The sequence below is a fragment of the Puma concolor genome, chromosome C2 (genome assembly GCF_028749965.1).
Source record: "Puma concolor isolate L17-30 chromosome C2, mPumCon1.1.hap2, whole genome shotgun sequence".
Classification (NCBI taxonomy): Eukaryota; Metazoa; Chordata; class Mammalia; order Carnivora; family Felidae; genus Puma; species Puma concolor.
Window position 1 is genome coordinate 77280374 of NC_141675.1, and position 22128 is coordinate 77302501.

General features: G+C 38.8%; 1 protein-coding gene across 1 annotated transcript in view; it reads right to left on the bottom strand.

Moving 5' to 3' along the window:
- The window catches only part of CC2H3orf70 (chromosome C2 C3orf70 homolog), a 92116-nt gene extending 70673 nt beyond the window's left edge, over positions 1-21443 (bottom strand). The window contains exon 1 of the mRNA XM_086674900.1: positions 21029-21443. Coding sequence (XP_086531026.1) covers positions 21029-21218 — 190 coding nt within the window. The 5' untranslated portion in view covers positions 21219-21443. The remainder of the gene's footprint in view (positions 1-21028) is intronic.
- Positions 21444-22128: the final 685 nt, after the last annotated feature.

A 22128-nucleotide genomic window follows, 5' to 3' on the forward strand; every position in this document is an offset into this window, starting at 1 on the left:
AAGGAGCAGAAAACTTGAAGACAATTATCACTCTATTCCAATCAAACATCAGGGGAAAAAACTGTGTACTCCACCCAATCCATGACAGCAAAGACCAAGAGGAGAGAAAGAATCTGGACTTCTAATCTGGAGAGAAAGGTTTCTCAACACTCCAGCCTGGTGGTGTCAGAGACCCAGTGGAAAGTCTGGTAATGAGGTCATCTCTACTGTGGTGCCAGTGGAGACCACATGGAGAGCCAGAACCCACTCCCATCCACCAGAAACAAGGAGACAAGGAACACTCCTCTCCACTAGGTGTCAGTAAAGGCTGAAGGTGGTGCCTGGACTTCTACCTCTTCCTATCAGTAATGAGGCAGTGTCCCTTTCCCTTCATAGTGCACTGTCAAAATATATATATATATATATATATATATATATATATATCCAGTAAAAACTGAGGGTTTAAGATCAAGAGTCTTACAGGGCACCTGGGTGGCTCAGTCAGTTAAGTGACTGACTCTTGACTGGTTCAGGTCATGATCTCATGTTTCATGAGTTCAATTTCCACACTGGGTTCCAATGCTGACAGTGTGGAGCCGCTTGGGTTCCCCTCTCCCTCCCTCTCTCTCTCTCTGCCCCTCCTGTGCATGTGCTCTCTCTCTCAAAATAAAAAAACTTTAAAAAAAGAATCAAGAGTCTTATAAAAGTCCAGGTTTCAACTAAAAATCACTTGTTGCACCAAAAACCCAAGGAGAATGCAAACTGAATGAAAAATGACAATAGATGCCAACACTGAGATGGCAGAGATGTCAGAATTATCTGACAAGGAATTTATAGCAGCCATAATTTCAAAAAAACACTTCAGTGAGCAATTATAAATATGCCTGAAGCAGTGGCAAATAAAGCAAGCCCCAGAAAAGAAACAGTCTCAGCAAAGAAATAGAAAAATAAGAACCAAACCAATATGAAAACTGAAAAACACAACTAAAACAAAAAGCTCAGTGGATGGGCTCAACAGAAGAATGGAAAAGGAAAGTTTCAATGGACTAGAAGATACAATAGAAATTACCCAATTTGAACAACAGTGAGAATATACTTAAAAAAGGGATAAAGCCTCAGAAGCCATGAGATTATAACAACAAAATCTAATGTTTTGCATTAATGAAGCTGCCAGAAGAAAAAAAAAGCAGAGCTGAGAAACTATTTGAAGAAATAATGGCTGAAAACCTTCCAGATTTGGCTAGAGACATATTATACCAACTCAAGAAGCTGAGCAAACCACAAACAGGGTAAGCCCCCACAAATCCAGGCCAGGACACATCATATTCAAACTTCTGAAGACTAAAGAAAAAGAAAAAAAATCTTAAAAGCAGCCAGGGGAAAAAAATTCCTTACCTATAAGGTGAAAAAATACAAATGTCTGTGGATTTCTCATCAGAAATCATAGAGGCCATGGGGTGCCTGGGTGGCCAACTTCAGTTCAGGTCACGATCCCATGGTTTGTGAGTTTGAGTCCCATGTTGGGCTCTGTGCTGACAGCTCAGAGCCTAGAGCCTGCTTCAGATTCTGTGTGTGCGTCTCTCTCTGACCCTTCCCTGCTTACACTGTGTCTCTGTCTCTCAAAAATAAACATTCTGGCCTCCTCTGGAGGCCAGAAGGAAGTAGCACAATTTTTTCAAGTGCCAAAAAGGAAAGAGCATCAATCCTGAATCATATACCCAATAATAATAATAATAATAATAATAATAATATCCTTCAAAAATGAAGGAGAAATCAAGACATTCTCATGTGAAAAAAAACTAACAGAATTTGTCACCAACAGGCTTATTGTAAAAGAATGGCTAAAGGAAGTTCTATAAACAAAAAGGGAATAATAAAAGAAGAAACTTTTGAAAGGAAAAAATAAAAAACAATAAGCGAAATGTAGAAAAATACTTACCTGCTCTACCCCGAATTTTCTAAATTATATTTGACAATTAATACAGAAATTATAACCCTGTGTGACATGGTTCTAAGTATATAGAGATATAGTTATATTAAAATAGTTATATTATAAATGAGTGTAGGAAACAATGACAAAAAGGGAAGGTTTTTATACTTCACTCAAAATGGACACTAATACACTATGATAATCTACAGATATATAATGTAGTCACTACAGCAAACCTTAAAAAGCTACATAAACAGAATATTCAGAAATATTACAGATAAATCAAGATGAAATTCTAAATAAATGGCCAAGTAACTCACAGCAAAACAGGGAAAATAATGAGAAACAAAAAACAGGAAGACCAAATAAAGCAAAAAAATTAAGTGGCAGACCTAATCCCTAACTTACCAATAATTACATTAAATATAAATGGTCTAAACACAGCAATTAAAATAGAAAGACTGGCAGAGTGGCTTAGAAAACATGACTAATATGGGGCATATGGGTGGCTCAGTGGATTGAGCATCCAACTTTGGCTCAGGTCATGATCTCACAGTTCACGGCTTTGAGCTCCAAGTTAGGCTCTGTGCTGACAGCTCAGGGTCTGGACCATGCTTTGGATTCTGTATCTCCCTTTCTCTCTGCCTCTCTCCCTCTTATGTCCTGTCTCTGTCTCTATCTCTCAAAAATAAATAAACATTAAGAAAAAAAATTAATTATTAAAAAAGACATAACTAATATATGCTATATATAAGACAGCCACTTTAAATTTAAATGAGCAGCACCTGGGTGGCTCAGTCAATTAAGTGTCTGACTTCAGCTCAGGTCATGATCTCACAGGTCGTGGGTTTGAGCCCTGCATTGGGCTGTGTGCTGACAGCTCATAGCCTGAAGCCTCTTCAGATTCTGTGTCTACCTCTCTCTCTTCTCTTCCCCCTTTCATGTTCTGTTTCTCTCTCTCTCAAAAATAAATAAATGTTAAAAAATTTTAATTTAAATGAAAACACTATGATCTAAATTCTTTAGGATATGGCAAAAGCAGTTCTAAGAAGGAAATACAGAGTGACACAGGCCTAACTTGAGAACAAATAAAAGCTCAGATAAACAATCTAACCTTACACCTAAACAAACTAGAAAAAGAATAATGCATAAGGTGAGAAGTGAAACAATAAAGACCAAAGCAGAAATAAATGACATAGAAACTAAACAAACTAAAAAAGATTAATTAAACCAAGAGCTGGTTCTTTGAGAAGAAAAAAAAAAACTGATAAACTTTTAGCCAGATTCATGAAGAAAAAAAGAGAAAGAACCCAAATAAAGAAAATTGAAAACAAAAGAGAACAAGAGACACCACAGAAATACAGTGAATTATAAGAGACTACCACAAAAAAAAATTTATGCCAGGAAATTAGACAACCTAGAAGAAATAAGTAAATTCCCAGAAACATACAGTCTTCCAAAAGTGAATCAGGAAGAAACAGAAAATCTAAACAGATCAACCACTGGTAATAAAATTGAACTGGTAATCAAAAAACTACCAAAAAAATAAAAGTACAGGACCAGATGGATTCACAGGTGAATTCTACCATTTAAAGAAGAGCTAATACCTATTCTCCTCAAAATATTCCAAGAAGTAGAAAAGGAACAAAGGCTTCCAAACACATTTTACAAGACCAGCATTACACTGATACCAAAACCAGACAAAGACACCCCCCCCCACACACACACACACTCTACAGGCCGATATCACTGATGAACATAGATGCAAAAATCCTCAACAAAATATTAGCAAGTTGCATTTAACAATACACTAAAAGGATAATTCACCACAATCAAGTGGGATTAAATCCAAGGACACAAAGATGATTTAACATTCACAAACGTGATACACTACATTGACAAAGAATAAAAATCGTATGATCATCTCAATAGATACAAAAAAGCCTTTGACAAAATTAAATATCCACTGATGATAAAAACTCTCAGCAAAATGGGTTTAGAGGAAACGTGCCTCAACATAAAGGCCATATAAGAAAAAACAGTTCACATCATATTTGATGGTGGAAAACTGACAGCTTTTCCTCTAAGACGAGGAACAAGATAAGGATGTCCGCTTCACCACTTTTACTCAGCACAGTACAGAAGTCCTACCCATGGCAGTCAGACAAGAAAAAAAAAAAGGCATTCATATTAGAAAGAAAGAAGTTAAACCATCACTATCTGCAGATGGCATGATACTATACATAAAACCCTAAAAACTCCACCAAAAAACTACTGGAAGTAATAAATCAATTCAGTAAAGCTGCAGGATACAAAATTAATACCAAGAAATTGGTTGCATTTCTATACAATAATGAAGTAGCAGACGGAGAAATTAAGAAAACAAATCCATTTATAGTTGCACCAAAAAGAATAAAATGCCAAAAAAACTTAACCAAGGGAGGTTAAAGACCTATACTCTGAAAACTATGAAACACTGATGAAAGAAACTGAAGATGACACAAATAAATAGAAAGATATCCCATGCTCACAGACTGGAAAAATATTGTTAAAATGTTCATACTGCCCAAAGCAATCTACAGATTCAGTGCAATCTCTATCAAAATATCAACAGCATTTTTCACAGAACCAGAACAAACAATCCTATTATTTGTATGGAACCACAAAAGACCCACAAAGAGACAAAGCAACCTTGAAAAATAAGAATAAAACTGGAAGTACCACAATCTCAGATTTCAAGATATACTACAATACAAAGCTGTAGTAATCAAAACAGTTTGGTACTGGCACAAAAACAGACACAAAGATCAACAGAACAGAATATAAAAAGCCCAGAAATAAACTCACACTCAAATGTGTGAGTGTGACACAAATGATCAATTAATCTATGACTAGGTAGGTTAAGAATACACAATGGAGAAAAGACAGTCTCTCCAACAAATGGTGCTGGATTCTATACACAAAAGAATTAAAATGGACCACTTTCTTATAAACGAAAATAAACTGAAAATGGATTAAAGGCCTAAATGTGAGACCTGAAACTATAAAACTCCTAGAGGAAAACACAGGCAGTAATTTCTTTGACATTGGCGGTAGCAATATTTTTCTAAACATGTCTCCTAAGGCAAGGGAAACAAAATCAAAAATAAATTATTGGGACTACATTAAAATAAAAAGATTCTGCAAAGGAAACCATCAACAAAATGGCAAGGCAACCTACTGAATGGAAGAAGATATTTGCAAATGACATACTCAATAAGGAGTTAATATCCAGAATATATAAAGAACTTATACAACTCAACACCAAACCATCAGCATCAGCATCTTATTAAAAATGGTCAGAGGATCTAAATAGACATTTTTCCAGAGAAGACATACAGATATCAAACAGTCACATGGAAAGATGCTCTAATCATCAGAGAAATGCAAATCAAAAACACATTGAGATATTACCTCATACCTGGTAGAATGTCTAGAATCAAAAAGACAATAATAAGTGCTGACAAGGATGTGGAAGAAAAGGAACCCTTGTGCACTGCTGGGAATGTAAATTGGTACAGCCACTGTGGAAAACAGTATGGAGGTCTCAAAATATTAAAAACAGAAATACTGTATGACCCAATAATTCTATCACTCAGTATTTAACCAAAGAAAATAAAACACTAATTCAAAAAGACATACACATCCCTATGTTTACTGAAGTATTATTTACAGCAGCAAAATTATGGAAGCAGCCCAAATGTCCATCAATAGATGAATAGATAAAGAAAAAGTGGTATATATGTACAATAGTATATTACTCAGCCATAAAAAAGGATGAGATCTTGCCATGTGGGGTGGAACATGAGAGTATTATGCTAAGGTAATAAGTCAGTCACAGAAAGACAAATACTTTATGATTTAACTTACATGTGGAATCTAAAACACAAACCATGTAAATATACAAAAAGCAGAATCACACCTAGAAATTAAAAATTAGACTTAGAAACCTAGAGAATTGATGGCTGCCAGTGGGAGAACAGGCTAGACGGGTGAAGGGGAGTGGCAAGTACAGGCTTCCAGTTACAGAATGAATAAGTCATGAGAATAAGAGGTACAGTGTAAGAAATCTAGTCAGTGGTATTGCAACAGGTGGGGGAAAGATATATTATGGAGGCATACGTCAAAGGAAAGCAGTTATGTTATACCTATATCAGATAAAGTAGAATTAAGAGCAAAGAACATTACCAGAGCAGAGAGGAACATTTGATAATGACAATTCTAAATGTATATGCACCAAACAACAGAGCCGAAGCAAACGCTGACAGAGTTGAAAGAAGAATACACAAATTCATAATTTAGTTGGAGTCATCAACACTCTTTTGACAACTGACATAATACATAGACATAAAATAAGCAACAACATAATAACCAACAGGATCTAACAGACATTTATAGAGAGAGTTTCACCCAACAAAAAAGCAGAATTCCCATGCTTTTCAATTGCCCATGACACCTGGGCCATATACTGGGCCATAAAACAAAATTCAACAAGTTTAAAAGAATTAAAATCGTACAAAGTATATTCTCTGACCACACAGAATCAAGCTATAAATCAATTGACATAAAAATAACAGAAAAGTCTCCCAACACTTCTAAGGAATCCATGAATCAGAAAGATGTCTCAAAAGAAATCAAAATATACACTGAACTGAATGAAAATGGAAATAAAACATCTCAAAATCTGTGATACACAGCTAATGCAGTGCTGTGGGAGGGATTTTACAGCAACAAATACATATATTAGGGGCGCCTCGGTGGCTCAAATTGTTGGCTACCAACTTCCGCTCAGGTCATCATCTCACGGTTTGTGAATTCGAGCCCCATGTCAGGCTCTGTGCTGACAGCCCAGAGCCTGAAGCCTGCTTTGGATTCTATGTCTCCCTCTCTCTCTGCCCCTCCCCTGCTCACACTCTGTCTCTCTCCCTCAATAATAAATAAACATTAAAAAAAATTTAATGCACATATTAGAAAAGAGGAAAAATCTCAAACCAACCATCTTAAATTCTCATCCTCAAGCAGCTAAAACAAGCAGCATAAAACAAACCCAAAGCAAGCAGAAGGACATAAACACAACAGCAGAAATCAGACATTGAAAACAAAAACAACAGAGAAAATTAAGGAAACAAAGAACTGTTTCTTTGAAAAGATCAATACAATTGACAGACCTTTAGCAGACTGACAAAGAATAAAAAAGATACAAATTAGCAATATTAGGAATGAAGTAAGGGGTATCACTACAGACCATGCAAACATCAAAAGTATAATTAGGAAATACTACAAAAACTCTACACATATAAATTTGACAACTTAGAATGAAATGAACCAATTCCTTTAAAAAATGAACTACCCTAATTTACTCATTAGTAATAATTTGAAGAACCTCTTAACTATTAAGGAAATTGAATTAGTAATTTAAAACTCCCAAGAAGAAAATCTCTAGACCTAGATGGTTGCACTAGAGAGTTCACCAAATGTTAAAAGAAAAATTCACATCATTTCTAAACACTTTATTTCAGAAAAAAGAGAGGAAAACTTTTCAATTCATTGTATGAACCTTTATTACCCTGATACCAAAACCAAAGAGAATACAAAAAAGAAAACTACAGACCAACACCCATCATAAATACAGACATAAAAATCCTTACAAAGCTATTAGCAAATAAAATTCAGTAATACATAATACAAAGAATTACACATATCTGATAAAGGATTATTATCCAAAATGTGCAAAAAACTTTTTTAAATTTTTAAAAAAATTATGTTTATTAATTTTTGAGAGTGAGAGACACAGAGAGCAAGCAGGAGAGGCGCAGAGAAAGAGGGAGACACAGAATCCGAAGCAGGCTCCAGGCTCTGAGCTGTCAGCACAGAGCCCGACGCGGGGCTTGAACTCACGGACTGTGAGATCATGACCTAAGCTGAAGTCAGATGCCCAACTGACTAAGCCACCCAGGTGCCCCCAAAATACACAAAGAACTCTTAAAACTCTGATTTAAAAGTGGGCCAAAGATCTTAACAGACAACTCACCAAAGATGATATGCAGATGGCAAATAAGCATGTCAAAGATACTCCACATAGAGTATCCCACATCATATGTCCACCCACATGATATGTCATCATAGAAACACAAATTAAAACAATGCGAGATGCCACTACACATTCATTAGAATGACCAAAATATGGAACCCTGACAACGTAAAATGCTGGCAAAGATGCAGAGCAATAAGAAATCTCATACACTGCTGGTGGGAAGACAGCTGGTCAGTTTCTTAGGAAACTAAACATACTCTTACCATAGAATCTGGCAATAGTGCTCCCTCCTTGGTATTTACCCAAAGGAGGTCAAAAAACATCCACACAAAAACCCACATATGGGTATCTTCAACAGATTTATTTGTAACTGCCAAAACTTAGAAGCAACCAAGATATCCTTCAGTAGGTGAATAAATAAAATGGAATACATCCATACAATGGAATATTATTCAGCACTAAAAAAAAAAAAAAAACGAGCTATCAAGACATGAAAAGACATGAAGGAACCTTAAAATGCATATGACTAAGTGAAAAAGACCAATCTAAAAAGGCTACTGTAGGATTCCAATTATATGACATTATGGTAAAGGCAAAACTATGGAGATAATAAAAAGATCAGTGATTGCCAGGGACATGTGGGAAGAAATAAAGAGGCAGAGCAGAAGGGATTTTTAGGGCAGTGATATTATGATGGATATAGGTCTTTATACATTTGTCCAAATAGGATGTACAATACCAAGATTGAGCCATAAGGTAAACTATAGTCAAGGTGATTATGATGTGTCAATGGAGGTTCACTTTTGGTAAAAAATGTACTGCTCTGATGAGTGATATTGATAGTAGAGTAGGGGAGGCTGCACATGTGTGGCAGCAAAATATGTGAGAAATCTCTGTACCTCCAACTCAATTTTTCTGTAAACCTAAAACTGCTCTAAGAAAGTAAAGTCCTAAAAAAAAAAAAAAAGATAAAATGTATTTCACCAAAGAGGATACACAAAAGGCAAATAAGCACATGAATGTTAATAGGTAAATACAGATTAAAATCAAAATGAACTATCAGTACACACCTATCAGAATGGCTGAAACAAAAGTGAAATAAAAAGAGCAACACCACCAAATGCTGACAAGAATGTGGCGAAGAAACTGGATCACTCATACATTGTGGGTGGGAATATAAAATGGGGCAATCTCTATGGAAAATGGTTTAGCAGCTTCTTAAAAAACTAAACATGCAACTACCATACAACCCAGCAGATGCACTCCTGGGCATTTATCCCAGAGAAATGAAGACTTCTGCTCAAACAGAAAACTGTACACATTTGTTTATGTCAGCTTTATTTATAACTACAAACTAGCAACACAAAATGCCTTTCAATGTGTGAATGATTCAACTATGGTACATGTATGCCATGGAATACTACTCAGCAGTACAAAGGAACAAATTACTGATACACTCAACAGAGTGGATGAATCTTCAGAGATAATGCTGAGTGAAGAAAAGCCAATCCCAAAAGGTTACATACTGTATGATTTCATTTATAAAACCTTCTGGAAATGACAAAATTATAGAAACGGAGAACAGATTAGTGATTGCCAGAGATTAATGAGGGGCTGGGGCAAGAGGGAAAGTACGTCTATAAAAGGGCAACACCAGGGGCGCCTGGGTGGCTCAGTCAATTAAGCATCCAACTTTGGCGCAGGCCATGATCTCATAGTTTGTGAGTTTGAGCCCTGCATCATCGGGCTCTGTGCTGACAGCTCGAAGCCTGGAGCCTGCTTCAGATTTTGTGTCTCCTCCTCTCTCTAACCCTCCCCTGATCACCCTCTGTCTCGCTCTCTCTTGAAAATAAACATTAATTAAAGGGCAGCACGAGGTGTTGATGGAAATAATGATGGAAATATTATTTTGGCTGTATCAATTTCAATTTCCTGGTTGTGACACCATAGTACAGTTTTGCAAGATGCTACCACTGGGAAACTGGGTAAGGATATACCAGATCTCTGTATTATTTCTCACAACTGCATGTAAAGCTATAAATTATTTCTAAATAAAAAGTTCAATTTAAGGGGCGCCTGGGTGGCGCAGTCGGTTAAGTGTCCGACTTCAGCCAGGTCACGATCTCGCGGTCCGTGAGTTCGAGCCCCGCGTCAGGCTCTGGGCTGATGGCTCAGAGCCTGGAGCCTGTTTCCGATTCTGTGTCTCCCTCTCTCTCTGCCCCTCCCCCGTTCATGCTCTGTCTCTCTCTGTCCCAAAAATAAATAAACGTTGAAAAAAAAAATTAAAAAAAAAAAAGTTCAATTTAAAAAAAATTAAAATGTGAACATGAAATTGATTAGAATCAGAAATCAATGAACTTGATAACACAGAAAAAAAAATTAACTCAAGAAACTTTTGAACAGAGTGCTCTGACTATACATTGTTCCTAGGATATAGCCTAAAGACCAAAACATGCAAAGATTCTTGAACTTTATTCATCAGTTTGTTGTTGGTAGTGGTACTAATGTACTAATCCCTACACTACCCTGTGTGTAGCTGAGAATAAAGGAAATGAGTAAATATTATGATGTATTGGAAACCAGGATTTTTACTCAGAGAGAAGCAAGGTACAAATATGTATTGGGGAAAGGTGATGGGAATGGGCATGGGCGGACACACACGGACGGATGGATGGATGGATGGATGGACGGACGGACGGACGGACGGACACACACACACACACACACACACACACACCCTATCCACTGAACGGGCCTAAATGCAGTAACATCTCAGGAGAAATAAGCACACCAAAAGCCCAGATAATGGTTTCCATGCCATTCATCACTAAAAGGAATCTGGAATCCTTAGAAAAACAATGCATTTCTGGTCTGAGGCACAGAAATTACTAGGTAAGCCTGGAACAATTTGTTCCAGAAAATAGGGAAGTACTCAAAAAACTGACAGGAACATGTCAAAAGGACACAGAAGCCAGCTTGAAGGGGCTCTCACTGACCAAATTTAAGACAGTTTGAACATCAAGAGTTATGATGTTTACTTATAACAAATAAAAGAGAACCAAGTAATCTATAGTAATACTTAAAAAAGATGGTATGCAGGTAGAAAAGAAAACCCTCTTCTTTTTTTTTTTTTAAAAAGGTGTATTTATGTATTTTGAGAGACAGAACAGCACATGCGCACAAAGAGGGGAGAGGGGGAGGGAGAGGGAATGAATGAATGAGAATCTGAAGCAGGCTCAGTGCTGTCAGGGCAGAGTACCACATGAGGGCTTGATATCACAAACTGTGAGATCATGACCTGAGCGAAAAATTAAGAGTCGGACACTTAACCAAATGAGCCACCCAGGTGCCCCCCCAACCTCTTTTTTATAAAACAATTCCATCAATGGTAGAAAGAATGGCAGAATTAGAAAATCACTGTTATGCAACCACCAATGTAATAAGTGATCCACTTAAGACTCCTCAGTCAATACTAAAATCACTAGGATAGAGTCTGTTAGAGAACAGAATATTCATTGTCAAAGTATCCCACAGATAGTATGCTAAAAACAAAAGGAATAAAAAAGGTTTTTAAAAAGAAAAACAATAAAGGGGAAATGTATCTTTATAAAAGACTTGTCAGTTACCACCTTAGCATTAGCAGTAGTGGAACACCTCAACATTCTATGTCTTCTCACGTGATAGGATACACTATCACCTCTGTAATAACTCAATGAAAACGTTAACCTAAATCTAATCATGATTAAACAATTAGGCAAACTTAAAATATGGGAAATGCTACAGGCAGTTAACTTGGATTGTTCAAAAATTTCAATGTCATCCCCCCAAAAGTGTGATTATTCTAGAATGATTAAAAGAAACTAAAACGAGGGGCGCCTGGGTGGCGCAGTCGGTTAAGCGTCCGACTTCAGCCAGGTCACGATCTCGCGGTCCGTGAGTTCGAGCCCTGCGTCAGGCTCTGGGCTGATGGCTCGGAGCCTGGAGCCTGTTTCCGATTCTGTGTCTCCCTCTCTCTGTGCCCCTCCCCTGTTCATGCTCTGTCTCTCTCTGTCCCAAAAATAAATAAAAACGTTGAAAAAAAAAATTAAAAAAAAAAAAAAAGAAACTAAAACGATATAATAATGAAATCCGATGTATGAATCTTGATTGGACCCTGAATTTTTTAAAAAGTCAGCTATAAAAGTCATTTTTTGACAATTAAGGAAACTGTATATCAGATAGCACTGCTGAGTTCATGTTAATTATCTTAGATGTGACTAGTATTGTAATTATATAGGAAAATGTCCTCATTCTTAAGAAAGGCATGCTGAAAATACCAAATCATTACACTCTCAGTGTTTTTATTTCACTAAAGTCTGTTGTAATGAGATACAGAGGAAGAAATACACATCTGTATCACACCAAAATAATCTAGTTTTATAAGCACTAGGCAAGTTTAAAGAATTTGTCCTGAAAGGACTGTTTTAGGGCATTGTGCACACACAGCTGGAGGGATTTATTATATATTGTTGGCACTCCGGTACTGAACGTTTTTGGCAGTGTGCTTACAGAATATTGTTAACTATCAGAAAATTGAAGAACCAACAATTATAACAGGAGAAACACAGAATGAAAATTCTGTCAACCTAAGTAAAGTAATTTGCAAAGACTACAATTAAGTGTCCTTTGTCCAACATTCTAGCAGCCAGGACTACTGTATCAACTAGTACTTTGGCCATTTTTCCATATAAAATCAGCATTCCAAATGATGGCCAAGTATAACCACAGGATCCTAACAAAGCTTCTAAATTATTAAAATTAAACATGTTCATTTCACTTTAATACAATGTAACTTTTATAATATTCTGATCCTTTGAAACCTTCTGACCCTTATTTGCTATATATGAAAGCTATTAACTGGTATATCTAATAAACCAGAACTATCCATTGCTTAAACAATGGTGGAAAACAGGATGTAGGAGGGGCATGGGAGTTGGAGCACATTGTCAGATTTCATGACAAGAAGTAGATAATCATCACATAGTAACTATTACAAAACAGACCTTCCAATGGAGGGTAACAAAAAACTGATTAATTTCTAAATATATTTTTCACAATGTATATACTACCTTTGCTGTTTTGAGTGTTTAACTGAACAAATGAGTATGGTCACAAAGTGAATTTCAGATTAAACATTAAACATTTGTGGAAGGGAGAAGGAGCTGGAGACTAGCAGTCATTACACCATGAAACTGGTGCTATTATTATCTCTATATTAAAAGTGAGGAAACTGAAAGAGGTTAACTTCCCTCAAACCATATAACTGGTCAAGTGGGCAGATCCAGCATTCAAACACCAAGTCCAAGCCAGAGCCTGCCCTCAGGATGATTATACTAGCTGGTATTTCTATATATTGTTTGTTTGGTTTTCTTGAGGAGGGGCTCAAGCCACTTCTACTAAATACTTGCACTAAGTACTTTGCGTGTGTCACTTAATCCTCACAACCACCCTGTGAAATAAGAACCTCTATTCCTGTTTTCCAGAGGGAACATTAAGACTGACTGAGAGAGGCTGACTAACTTGTCCAAGGTCACACTGCCAATAAATGGAGGAACCATGATTCCAATTAAGGTGTATCAGACTCCATGGCCCTTGTCCCTTCTAGGATTACACTGTGCCTTCCTCATTTTATGTATAAACCATTCTTTAGTTTTCAAGAAAGCAAATCTTCTACTAGACAACTTTTGATTGTTAAACATATGTTACTACTATTGTTTGGAATTAATAACATTTCTCTATAATATTCTTCTAATAAATGAAATTCTACAGTATGAGAGAATAAACCTAAACAAAATGGGGGTCTTGGAATGTAGGAAATTACCACAGAAACATCCTCAAAAGCTATCCAGTTCAAATCCCTAAATGCAACAGGCTTGGAAGCCAGCAATAATTAATGGTATGCATGCAAATCTAACAACAACCAAAAGGGTTTGCACCAGTTAGGGATCAGCTGAGGATATGAGGTGACTGAAGATTCATATTATACAATACACTGTTAAGTAGTTTTTAAAAGCACAGTTTTTATAGTGTTTGCAACCACTCTGAAAATGCTCATATTGCATACAATTGCCCTTCTTTTAAAATCAGAAACCGTTCTTATTTTACTTTATTTACTGAATTCCTGCTTATTCCAGAAAGAATTTAAAACAGAAGGTCATCCTCACTGTACCCTGAGTGGAACCAAGTGCCCCCGAGCCCTGGTTGGCATTTGGTTTGTAAGATTCTGATGTACATTTGCCATATACAGCCCAAGCGACTACAGGTAACCTTCAGCAAGTTTCCTAATCTAAAAAATGACGGTAGTAGCAATACCTACCTCAGAAGGTTGTTCTAAGGTTTAAGTGAGGTGACACATGCAAAAAGATGATGCCTGCAAATATAAAGATTGCATGCAAAAAGAGATGCCTGCCATAAGCACCGTTATTGTTATTGTTGAAGTTGATGTGTGTTATGATTGAAGCACCACGTGGATGGAAAAACACCCATCAGTTTTCTCTTTCTTTGAAAGGCTTTGAGGAATCTCACTCAGAACTTCATGTCACACTTGTCTTCTTAACTCCATATCCTCTTCCTTCAGCCACTAGACATGATAAGAAGCCTCATTCTTAGGGGGGGAAAAAAAGCTTCCGCTGACTCCTTCATCCAATAAAACTACCACTCCATTTTTTTTTTTTGATAGTTTTCACCATCAAACTTCTTAAATATATTTTTCTGTAGCAACTGCTATTGATATGATTGAGATGCCCCTTAGGAAAACCAGCAGGCATTACCCTGGCTAAGTCAGAACTTGATTTTGTGGGTTTACCGTAAGTTGTGTAGAAGCAGGAAACCAAAACAAATACAATGACACAAAAACCACAATGCTAATACACTACCTAGTGGAGACAAGTATATTTGCTAAAAGGTCCTAAGAGTTAAATTCTCTAATCAGCTCCTCTCTCTACAGAAAATCTATAAATAGGAAACCAACTTATAGCCAAATATTTGTAGGACAGTCCAATCATACAGACCAGATATTTAAGTTCTAGGCAGTGTTATCACCTTCTCTGAACGGTTCTGAAAAAAACACTTCCAAATTCTGCCTCTCCAATACCCATTTTTCTATATTTCCATGCTGCCCATCCACCTTCTGCTGCGACAGTCTTTCTTTAGATATGTTAATACCATCTATTAGACTACATCAAGTCCCACTCTTCCTGCTTTCAATCTGAAAAAGACAGACATCTTTTAAGATGTCTTCTGCAAAAAACTGAACTAATCTATTATGTGATTTTATTAAGCCAACTCTGAGTTCTGCTGGTGGCACCAACATCATACCACGTACACTACCCACCCACCCCTGTCACCTTCTAATCACTTTTTCTTCCTTAACTCTTAACTTAGATGTCATTCCCCATCACATCTCATGACCTCTTTACAGTTCTCATTCTTCTGTATTTCATTTTTGCAAGTGTTACAATTTTCCACTCATTTCTTAACAATTTTTCCCATCACTGGCTTTGGTGGAGCCAAAAACTGTTGATTTTGTGCATTAATTTTAAATTACTCTGTAACCTATGGTGGTTAAGAGTCTCGGTCCTAGAATCAGACAGGCCTGGATCCAAATCCAGGCTCTACTTTTACTAGCTTAACTTCCCTAAGCCTCCTTCCTCAATTGTAGAATGGACATAATAACATAATTGTCTATTTAGTGCTTAGCATAATAAGCTTACTCTGGTACAAAGTAATCACTCAATAAATATTAACTGTAATTTCTGTGTCCTAATTCTCAGCTCCTGTCATTCTATTCTTTTCTTTCTAGTTTGAAGAATTTACTGTCTCAAATAGCTTTGACTAATACTGCAATTAAATATATTCTTTTTTTTTTAAATGTTTATTTATTTTTGAAGGATAGAGAGACAGAGTGTGAGCAGGGAAGGGGCAGAGAGAGAGGGAGACACAGAATCCAAAGCAGGCTCCAGGCTCTGAGCTGTCATGTCAGCACAGAAGCCTGACACAGGGCTCGAACCCAGGAGCTGTGAGATCATGACCTGAGCTGAAGTCAGATGCCTAACTGAGCCACCCAGGTGCCCCTGCAATTAAATATATTTTTGAAGTTACTGTTGTGAGACTAAACCCTTTACCCTCTTCTTCAGCAATAAAGAAAATCACTATTTGTACATTTTGCCAATTTCTAAGAAATAAGCTGCCGAAAACTGATTTAATCTTTATACTTTCTTCTTTTAAAGATTTTATTTTTAAGTAATCTCTATACCCAACATGGGGCTCAAACTCACCACCCCGAGGTCAAGAGCCACACACTCCAACTAAGCCAGCCAGGCACCCCTAATTTTCATACTGTTTCTTAAAACACTCATTTCCCTCTGCTTCTGCAATAAAATATGCAAAAAAATAGCTTTCCATATTTTTCTTCCCTCCCGGACTCTGCTGCAAGCTGATCCTCCTGTACCCAGATATTAGTGTTCTAAATATTAGCATTCTAAAGGGAAAACCTAAAGATTTTCATTTCTCATACCATAGTCCCTCCCTTGGTGATCTTCTGGCTTCACCATGGCCACAACTGTAATCTAAAAATAAGTAAATGACTTCTATTTTATCTCTAGTGAAGACCTCTCCTCTAAGTTCTAGATCCCTGCATCCAATTGCCTACTCACATTATTACTATGTGATGACAAGGCAGCTTAAACTCAATAGATCCAAAACTGAATTCCTGGTCTCCCAGGATTCATGATTCAAAACTGGATTCACAATCCATGCTCAGCCAAACCCTAGCTCTTCTTTAATATTTTCTTTTTGTTAGTGAATGAATGGCACTACCATCCATCCTATATGCATGAGGCAGAAGTCTAGAAGTTATCCTTTATAACTTTTCTCTTCCTCTATCTCCAAATTAATAATCTATTCCAATCCATTTATGGATATTATTGAATGAATTTCTATTTTACAATAATAACAAAATAATCTCCCTTGCTAGTTTCATTCCTCTACTGCCCATATCACTGCTATCATGTTAAGGTCTCTATCAACTGAAATCTCAGACTACCCACCTTCCCTGTTCATTTCAACAATCTAATTTGTTATGCCTTCTACATGTTCTACCTATTCTCGCCAAAAAATCTACTTTTTATCTGCATGTGATTTATTCTTTCCCATTCCTCTTCCCTAGCCAAGCTATGTCTTTTTTTTCCTCTCAAAACTCCTCTTGGAATCCTTCACTCAGTAATTCCATCCAATATCGCTCTTTACTGGGGGAAGAAAAAAAGTTACACATTCAGGGCCATAGTTTCTTCAACTAAATAACCTATTTTTGATAGTGACACCTACAGTACGTACCATAGTTTTCCTCCCAGACATGATTCTCAAACTCTGCCATTATCCAAACGCGATTTCCTTTAATAATACATCAAGTACCACATCTATGAATATATACATGTTTTATATGTCTTTTATGAACATGTATATATTTTTAGTCTTTTCTATTTCCTAAGGTTATGAATTTCACAAGTTTAACACGAACCATATATAACTGAACTTTCTTCATTTGTTCTGAAATTCCTCTCTCAAATATCAAAGTGGTCCTCTCATTTTACCATTTTCTGATTTGGTGAACAAGTTGATAGTTTTCTCACCCTTACCATTTATGATTTTATTTAAAAAATTTTTTTATGTTTATTTATTTTTGAGAGACAGAGTGCAAGCAGGGAAGGGGCAGAGAGAGAGGGAGACACAGAATCCTGAGCTGTCAGCTCAGAGCCTAACGCAGGCCTGAACCCATGAACCATGAGATCATAAACTGAGCTGAAGTCTGACACTTAACCGACTGAGCCACCCAAATGTCCCTCATTTGTGATTTTAAAGGAATACAAAAATAAATATAGTATTAATCATGTCCTTATACTCTGCTTAAATGGCACGGTCCAGCTGTATTCATATTTATATCCCTAACTTCCATAATAATGTCTCACAAAGAAAAAAGTGCTCAATATACATTAAACAGAATTTAAAAATTCGGCTTAGGACTGATGCTATAATGTCTGTGAGTGCCAAAAAGAAAGTAGAACTTCTCAAATGTGTGAGCTCTGCATCTTTTCAAGAAAAATGATATTTGGACTAAAAAAGGGATAGAAAGAATTGATTCCCCAGTATAGGACAGAAGACTGTAACAAAGCACCTTGCTGCTGCTCTCAATGAAATGAAGCTTCTTGTGAATGTGATCACTGAATTGCTGCCAGTGGAGGAAGCATGGATACCCGGAGGGTTGCCAAAGACTGGAAACAAGCAAATAAATGTAAAGATCTGATTTTTAAAGAAAAGAACTGACGATAGTCCAGTAGATTCGACATCAATCCTTTCCTAATTCAGATATTTTATTTAAAAAATAGCTTCTAATCCCTAAGAAAAGAAAATGGTAAGCATTTGTGGAGCCAAACTAAATAACCAGACTAATCAAATTTCCTTTCTTGTTTAGAGAGTGTGTTTATAGATAGATCATGTATTAAAAAGAAGCAATATAAATAGTGTCAGATATCAACAAGGTAGGATTTCAACAAGGTATATGACCAGGCTCTCATTATACCACATGGATAAGATAAATACAATACTAAGTGGCTAGCTAATTATCTGAATGACCATAACAATGAGTGCTTCTTAATGAACTGCCATCAACTTAAAGGTCAGTCCTACCTGTGAGCTTCAGGATTCTTGTATGTGGCCTTCTCCCATTCAACAATTTTATCGATAATTTGAATGAAGATGCAAAAGGTTACTATACTACTGTTGGCATCCCATATATGACTCACATGAAACTAGGGGGCTCAAATATGGACTAAGAAAGAGCTGGGATCTGAAAAAACAACGATAAGCCAGATAAATGGATAACTCTAATGAAGATGAAATTTAATGGGGAAAAACATCTAAGGTATCAGAGTCCAAAGAAATCCATATATAACTGTGCAATGGGCAAGCATCATGACTTAACTGCCATGTACGTAAAACAAACAAAAAAGGGGCTTAATGTCTTTAGTCGACAGCAATCTTAGTTCAATCTGACAGCAGCAAGCTCAATATGATGAGGATATGAGAAAAGCTAATGTGCTGCATTAGCAGTATCTCACACATGGGAGACAGCAGTCCTGCTTGACTCAAACCACAATTGGGATATTACGTACCCTTCTAAGGGTCACAGTCTTCAAAGGATCATAACCATACTGGCACAAATTCAGAAAAGAATAACCAGGATGCTCTGGAGCCTGGATACTATTCCACACAAGGAGAGGCAGAAGGGACTAGAGATTTATAAACAGGACAAAACAATGCCCGAGAGGAAAACGATGGCTACTTTCACTCAGTCACTCAACGAACATGAATTTCAAATCTATTTCAGGCCAGACATTGTGACAATGGCTGGGAATACAGAGAGAAGACAGTCTATGTCCGTGGAATATTCATATGTATATCTGAAGGGCTGGAAAAAAAAATGATCTAAAAAAGGATTAGACTGTTCTACATGATTTCATAAGGTAGAAATAAGACCTGTGGAAAGAAGTTAGAAAGTAACTGATTTTAGCTCCATATGAGAGTATTTTTAAGAATCAAAGCTACCTGAGAAGACTGCAAGGTTCCTATCAGGAATGTTGGTACTTAGTGGAGAGACTGCTGAAATAAGACAGGCACTGACCTGACCGTCTTTAATGTTCCTCATATTCTGTACTATGATTCTATACCTCCCTAGAAAATGGACTCTCACCAGATTCATCGTACTTGTGCACTTCAGCATCACAGGTTTCTTACAGTTGCTACTTCCAACTTTGTATCCTGTCCCCCACTGAAATGATGCTTTATAATGAGGAATGGATCTGAGAGCAATAGGAATAATGAAATATAGGAAGAACCTGACCCTTCAGCAGACAACACAAAAAAATCAATACTGTTCAATGTAAAGAAAAGGCAGGAATTCTCCTATTCTTCAAATCATAAATTCAATTTAAAATATCCCCCTGTGTTCAATTAACGTAAACAAGGACTTGTCAATGTACTGCATCTCTTGTTGGGAGCCATTTTTTCCTAACCAACAAGGAAAAAACAATTTTAACTTAAGATCACTTCCAGAATGTGTGTCCTGAATAAACACTCCAAAAACCTCTATTATAAGGCTATGTTGAAACTTAAGTTTATAACATATTTCTTTAAATGATGATTTATTGGATACAGCAGGCCTAATATCGTGAACTAATCAAATTGTGGAATTCTGATTAAATGGCTACTTAAGTTTAATACGTTTTAAAAATCACAGGCAGGATAACCACAGAGAAAAGGTCTACACCAGTTAGCTCTGGCTTTTGTAAATTGGTTTGAGATTATTAAAGCTTACTTTCATTTATTTTATTTCGTAATTTTAAAACAGTCTCATATATTGGCTCTATACGCTACAACTAGGTATTGAAGGAGTTCACCCTTCCAAACTGTTAATATTAACTTCTCGGAAGCTTTCTCTTACACTTCAGTGTTTTCTCAATTTGGATACAATAAATGGGCCACAATTCGATTTCCAAGGGCTCTTTCTTTTAACGAGCAGCCTGAAAAAACAAAAGTGAGAAAGAAAGGGGAGCATTTCCACTAGCCCTGAAAAAAAGGCTTCCCCTCTGGCTGTCAACTCTGACGGCGCTCTACCATTTCTCAACACAGTGCCTGGTCATTTCAGATAAAAAAGCGAGGGAAAAAAAAAAAAAAACCTCCAGTTTTCCTGGGACGGGGAGATCCCCTTTTGTAGAAGTGGCTAAAGCGAAGCTCCCCGCGGGATTTCATCTCGTTGCCAAGGCAGCGCCAACCGAGGCGTCCGGCGCCTCGGGCAGCTCCCGCCTGCCCGCCGGGCGCCCAGGGTGGCTCCAGCTAGCAGCTGGATAGCCCCCGCCGAGCCGAGACCCGCGACCGCAGAGTGGCAACCGCGACCCGGGACACCGAGCGCCCTGGGACGGCGGCGGAAGGAGGGGAGACGCGGCTCGACTTACAGTGACACCATCCTAGGTGACAGCACCAGTGCAGCTTGAAGCACTTGCCATGGCTGTGCGTGGCACAGATGGAGAGCCCGTCGCACGGTTGGAAGTCGGGTCTTCGGGCAGCGCAACTCCGCGCCAGGGCCTGAGCCTCGTCCACTTTCTCGCTCTTCCAACCCCGCTCGGACGCCGACGCCGCACTCATTTCCGCTCCCTCCGCGGAGCCGAGGCCGGGAGCCGGGAGAAGCGGCGTCTGGGCGGGCCAAAAGCCGAGCAGGCTGCAGACGTGGGAGGGCGCGGGCCGGGAGTCACGCCAGCGCGTGGCGGCGGCGGCGGCGGTGGTGGCGGCGGGAGCACGGCGGTCCCAGGCTCGCAGAGGAGCCGCCCCGGGCGCTGCGACCGGGGGCTGGGCCTGCCGCCGCCCGCCTCCCTCCGCCGCGGCGCGCGCCGCGTCCCCACGTGCACACGCACGCGCACACAAGCGCGCGCCGACCGGCGCCGGCCGATGCTAGCCTGGCTTCTTCGCACACACTAGCGGCGTCCCCTCCTGTCACAGCGAGTCTCTGACACACACTCATTCATTCCTCCGAGACCGACCCCAACCGACGGACGGCCATTATGAACACACACACGCCTTGGAGGCTTGGTGTTCACACGCACAGCGGCTTGCGCGCGCGCTTCCCACACACACTTCCAGCCGAGCTGGGTCGTCTGGAGAACTCCACCGAGGGCCGGGCGCACCGAGGACACGCCCACCATAACCGCCCGGGGGGCCGGTCCCTGCGCATCCGCCAGCGAGGTTTTCTCGCACACACAGCGTCTCCCCTCGAGCGGCTCACGTTTCCCCCAGTACACACCTCCCGGAGGGGGCACAGAGGCCCCTCGGAGGCGCGCGCACGTTCACGCTCGCGCGCACTACCCCAGGGCAAGCCACCGGCTCCAGGTGCTGCCGCTCAGCCACGCCTCCGGAGCTCTAGCCGCCGGCCCCCGAGACCCCAGCCCCGCCGCCTCGCCGCCCGCGGTAACCAAGGCCCGCCGGCCCTGAGCGCGCCGCCCGCCCCAGTCCCGCAGGGGACTGCAGCCCCGCCTTGCTGAGCGGGAAAGTAACCGGGGTG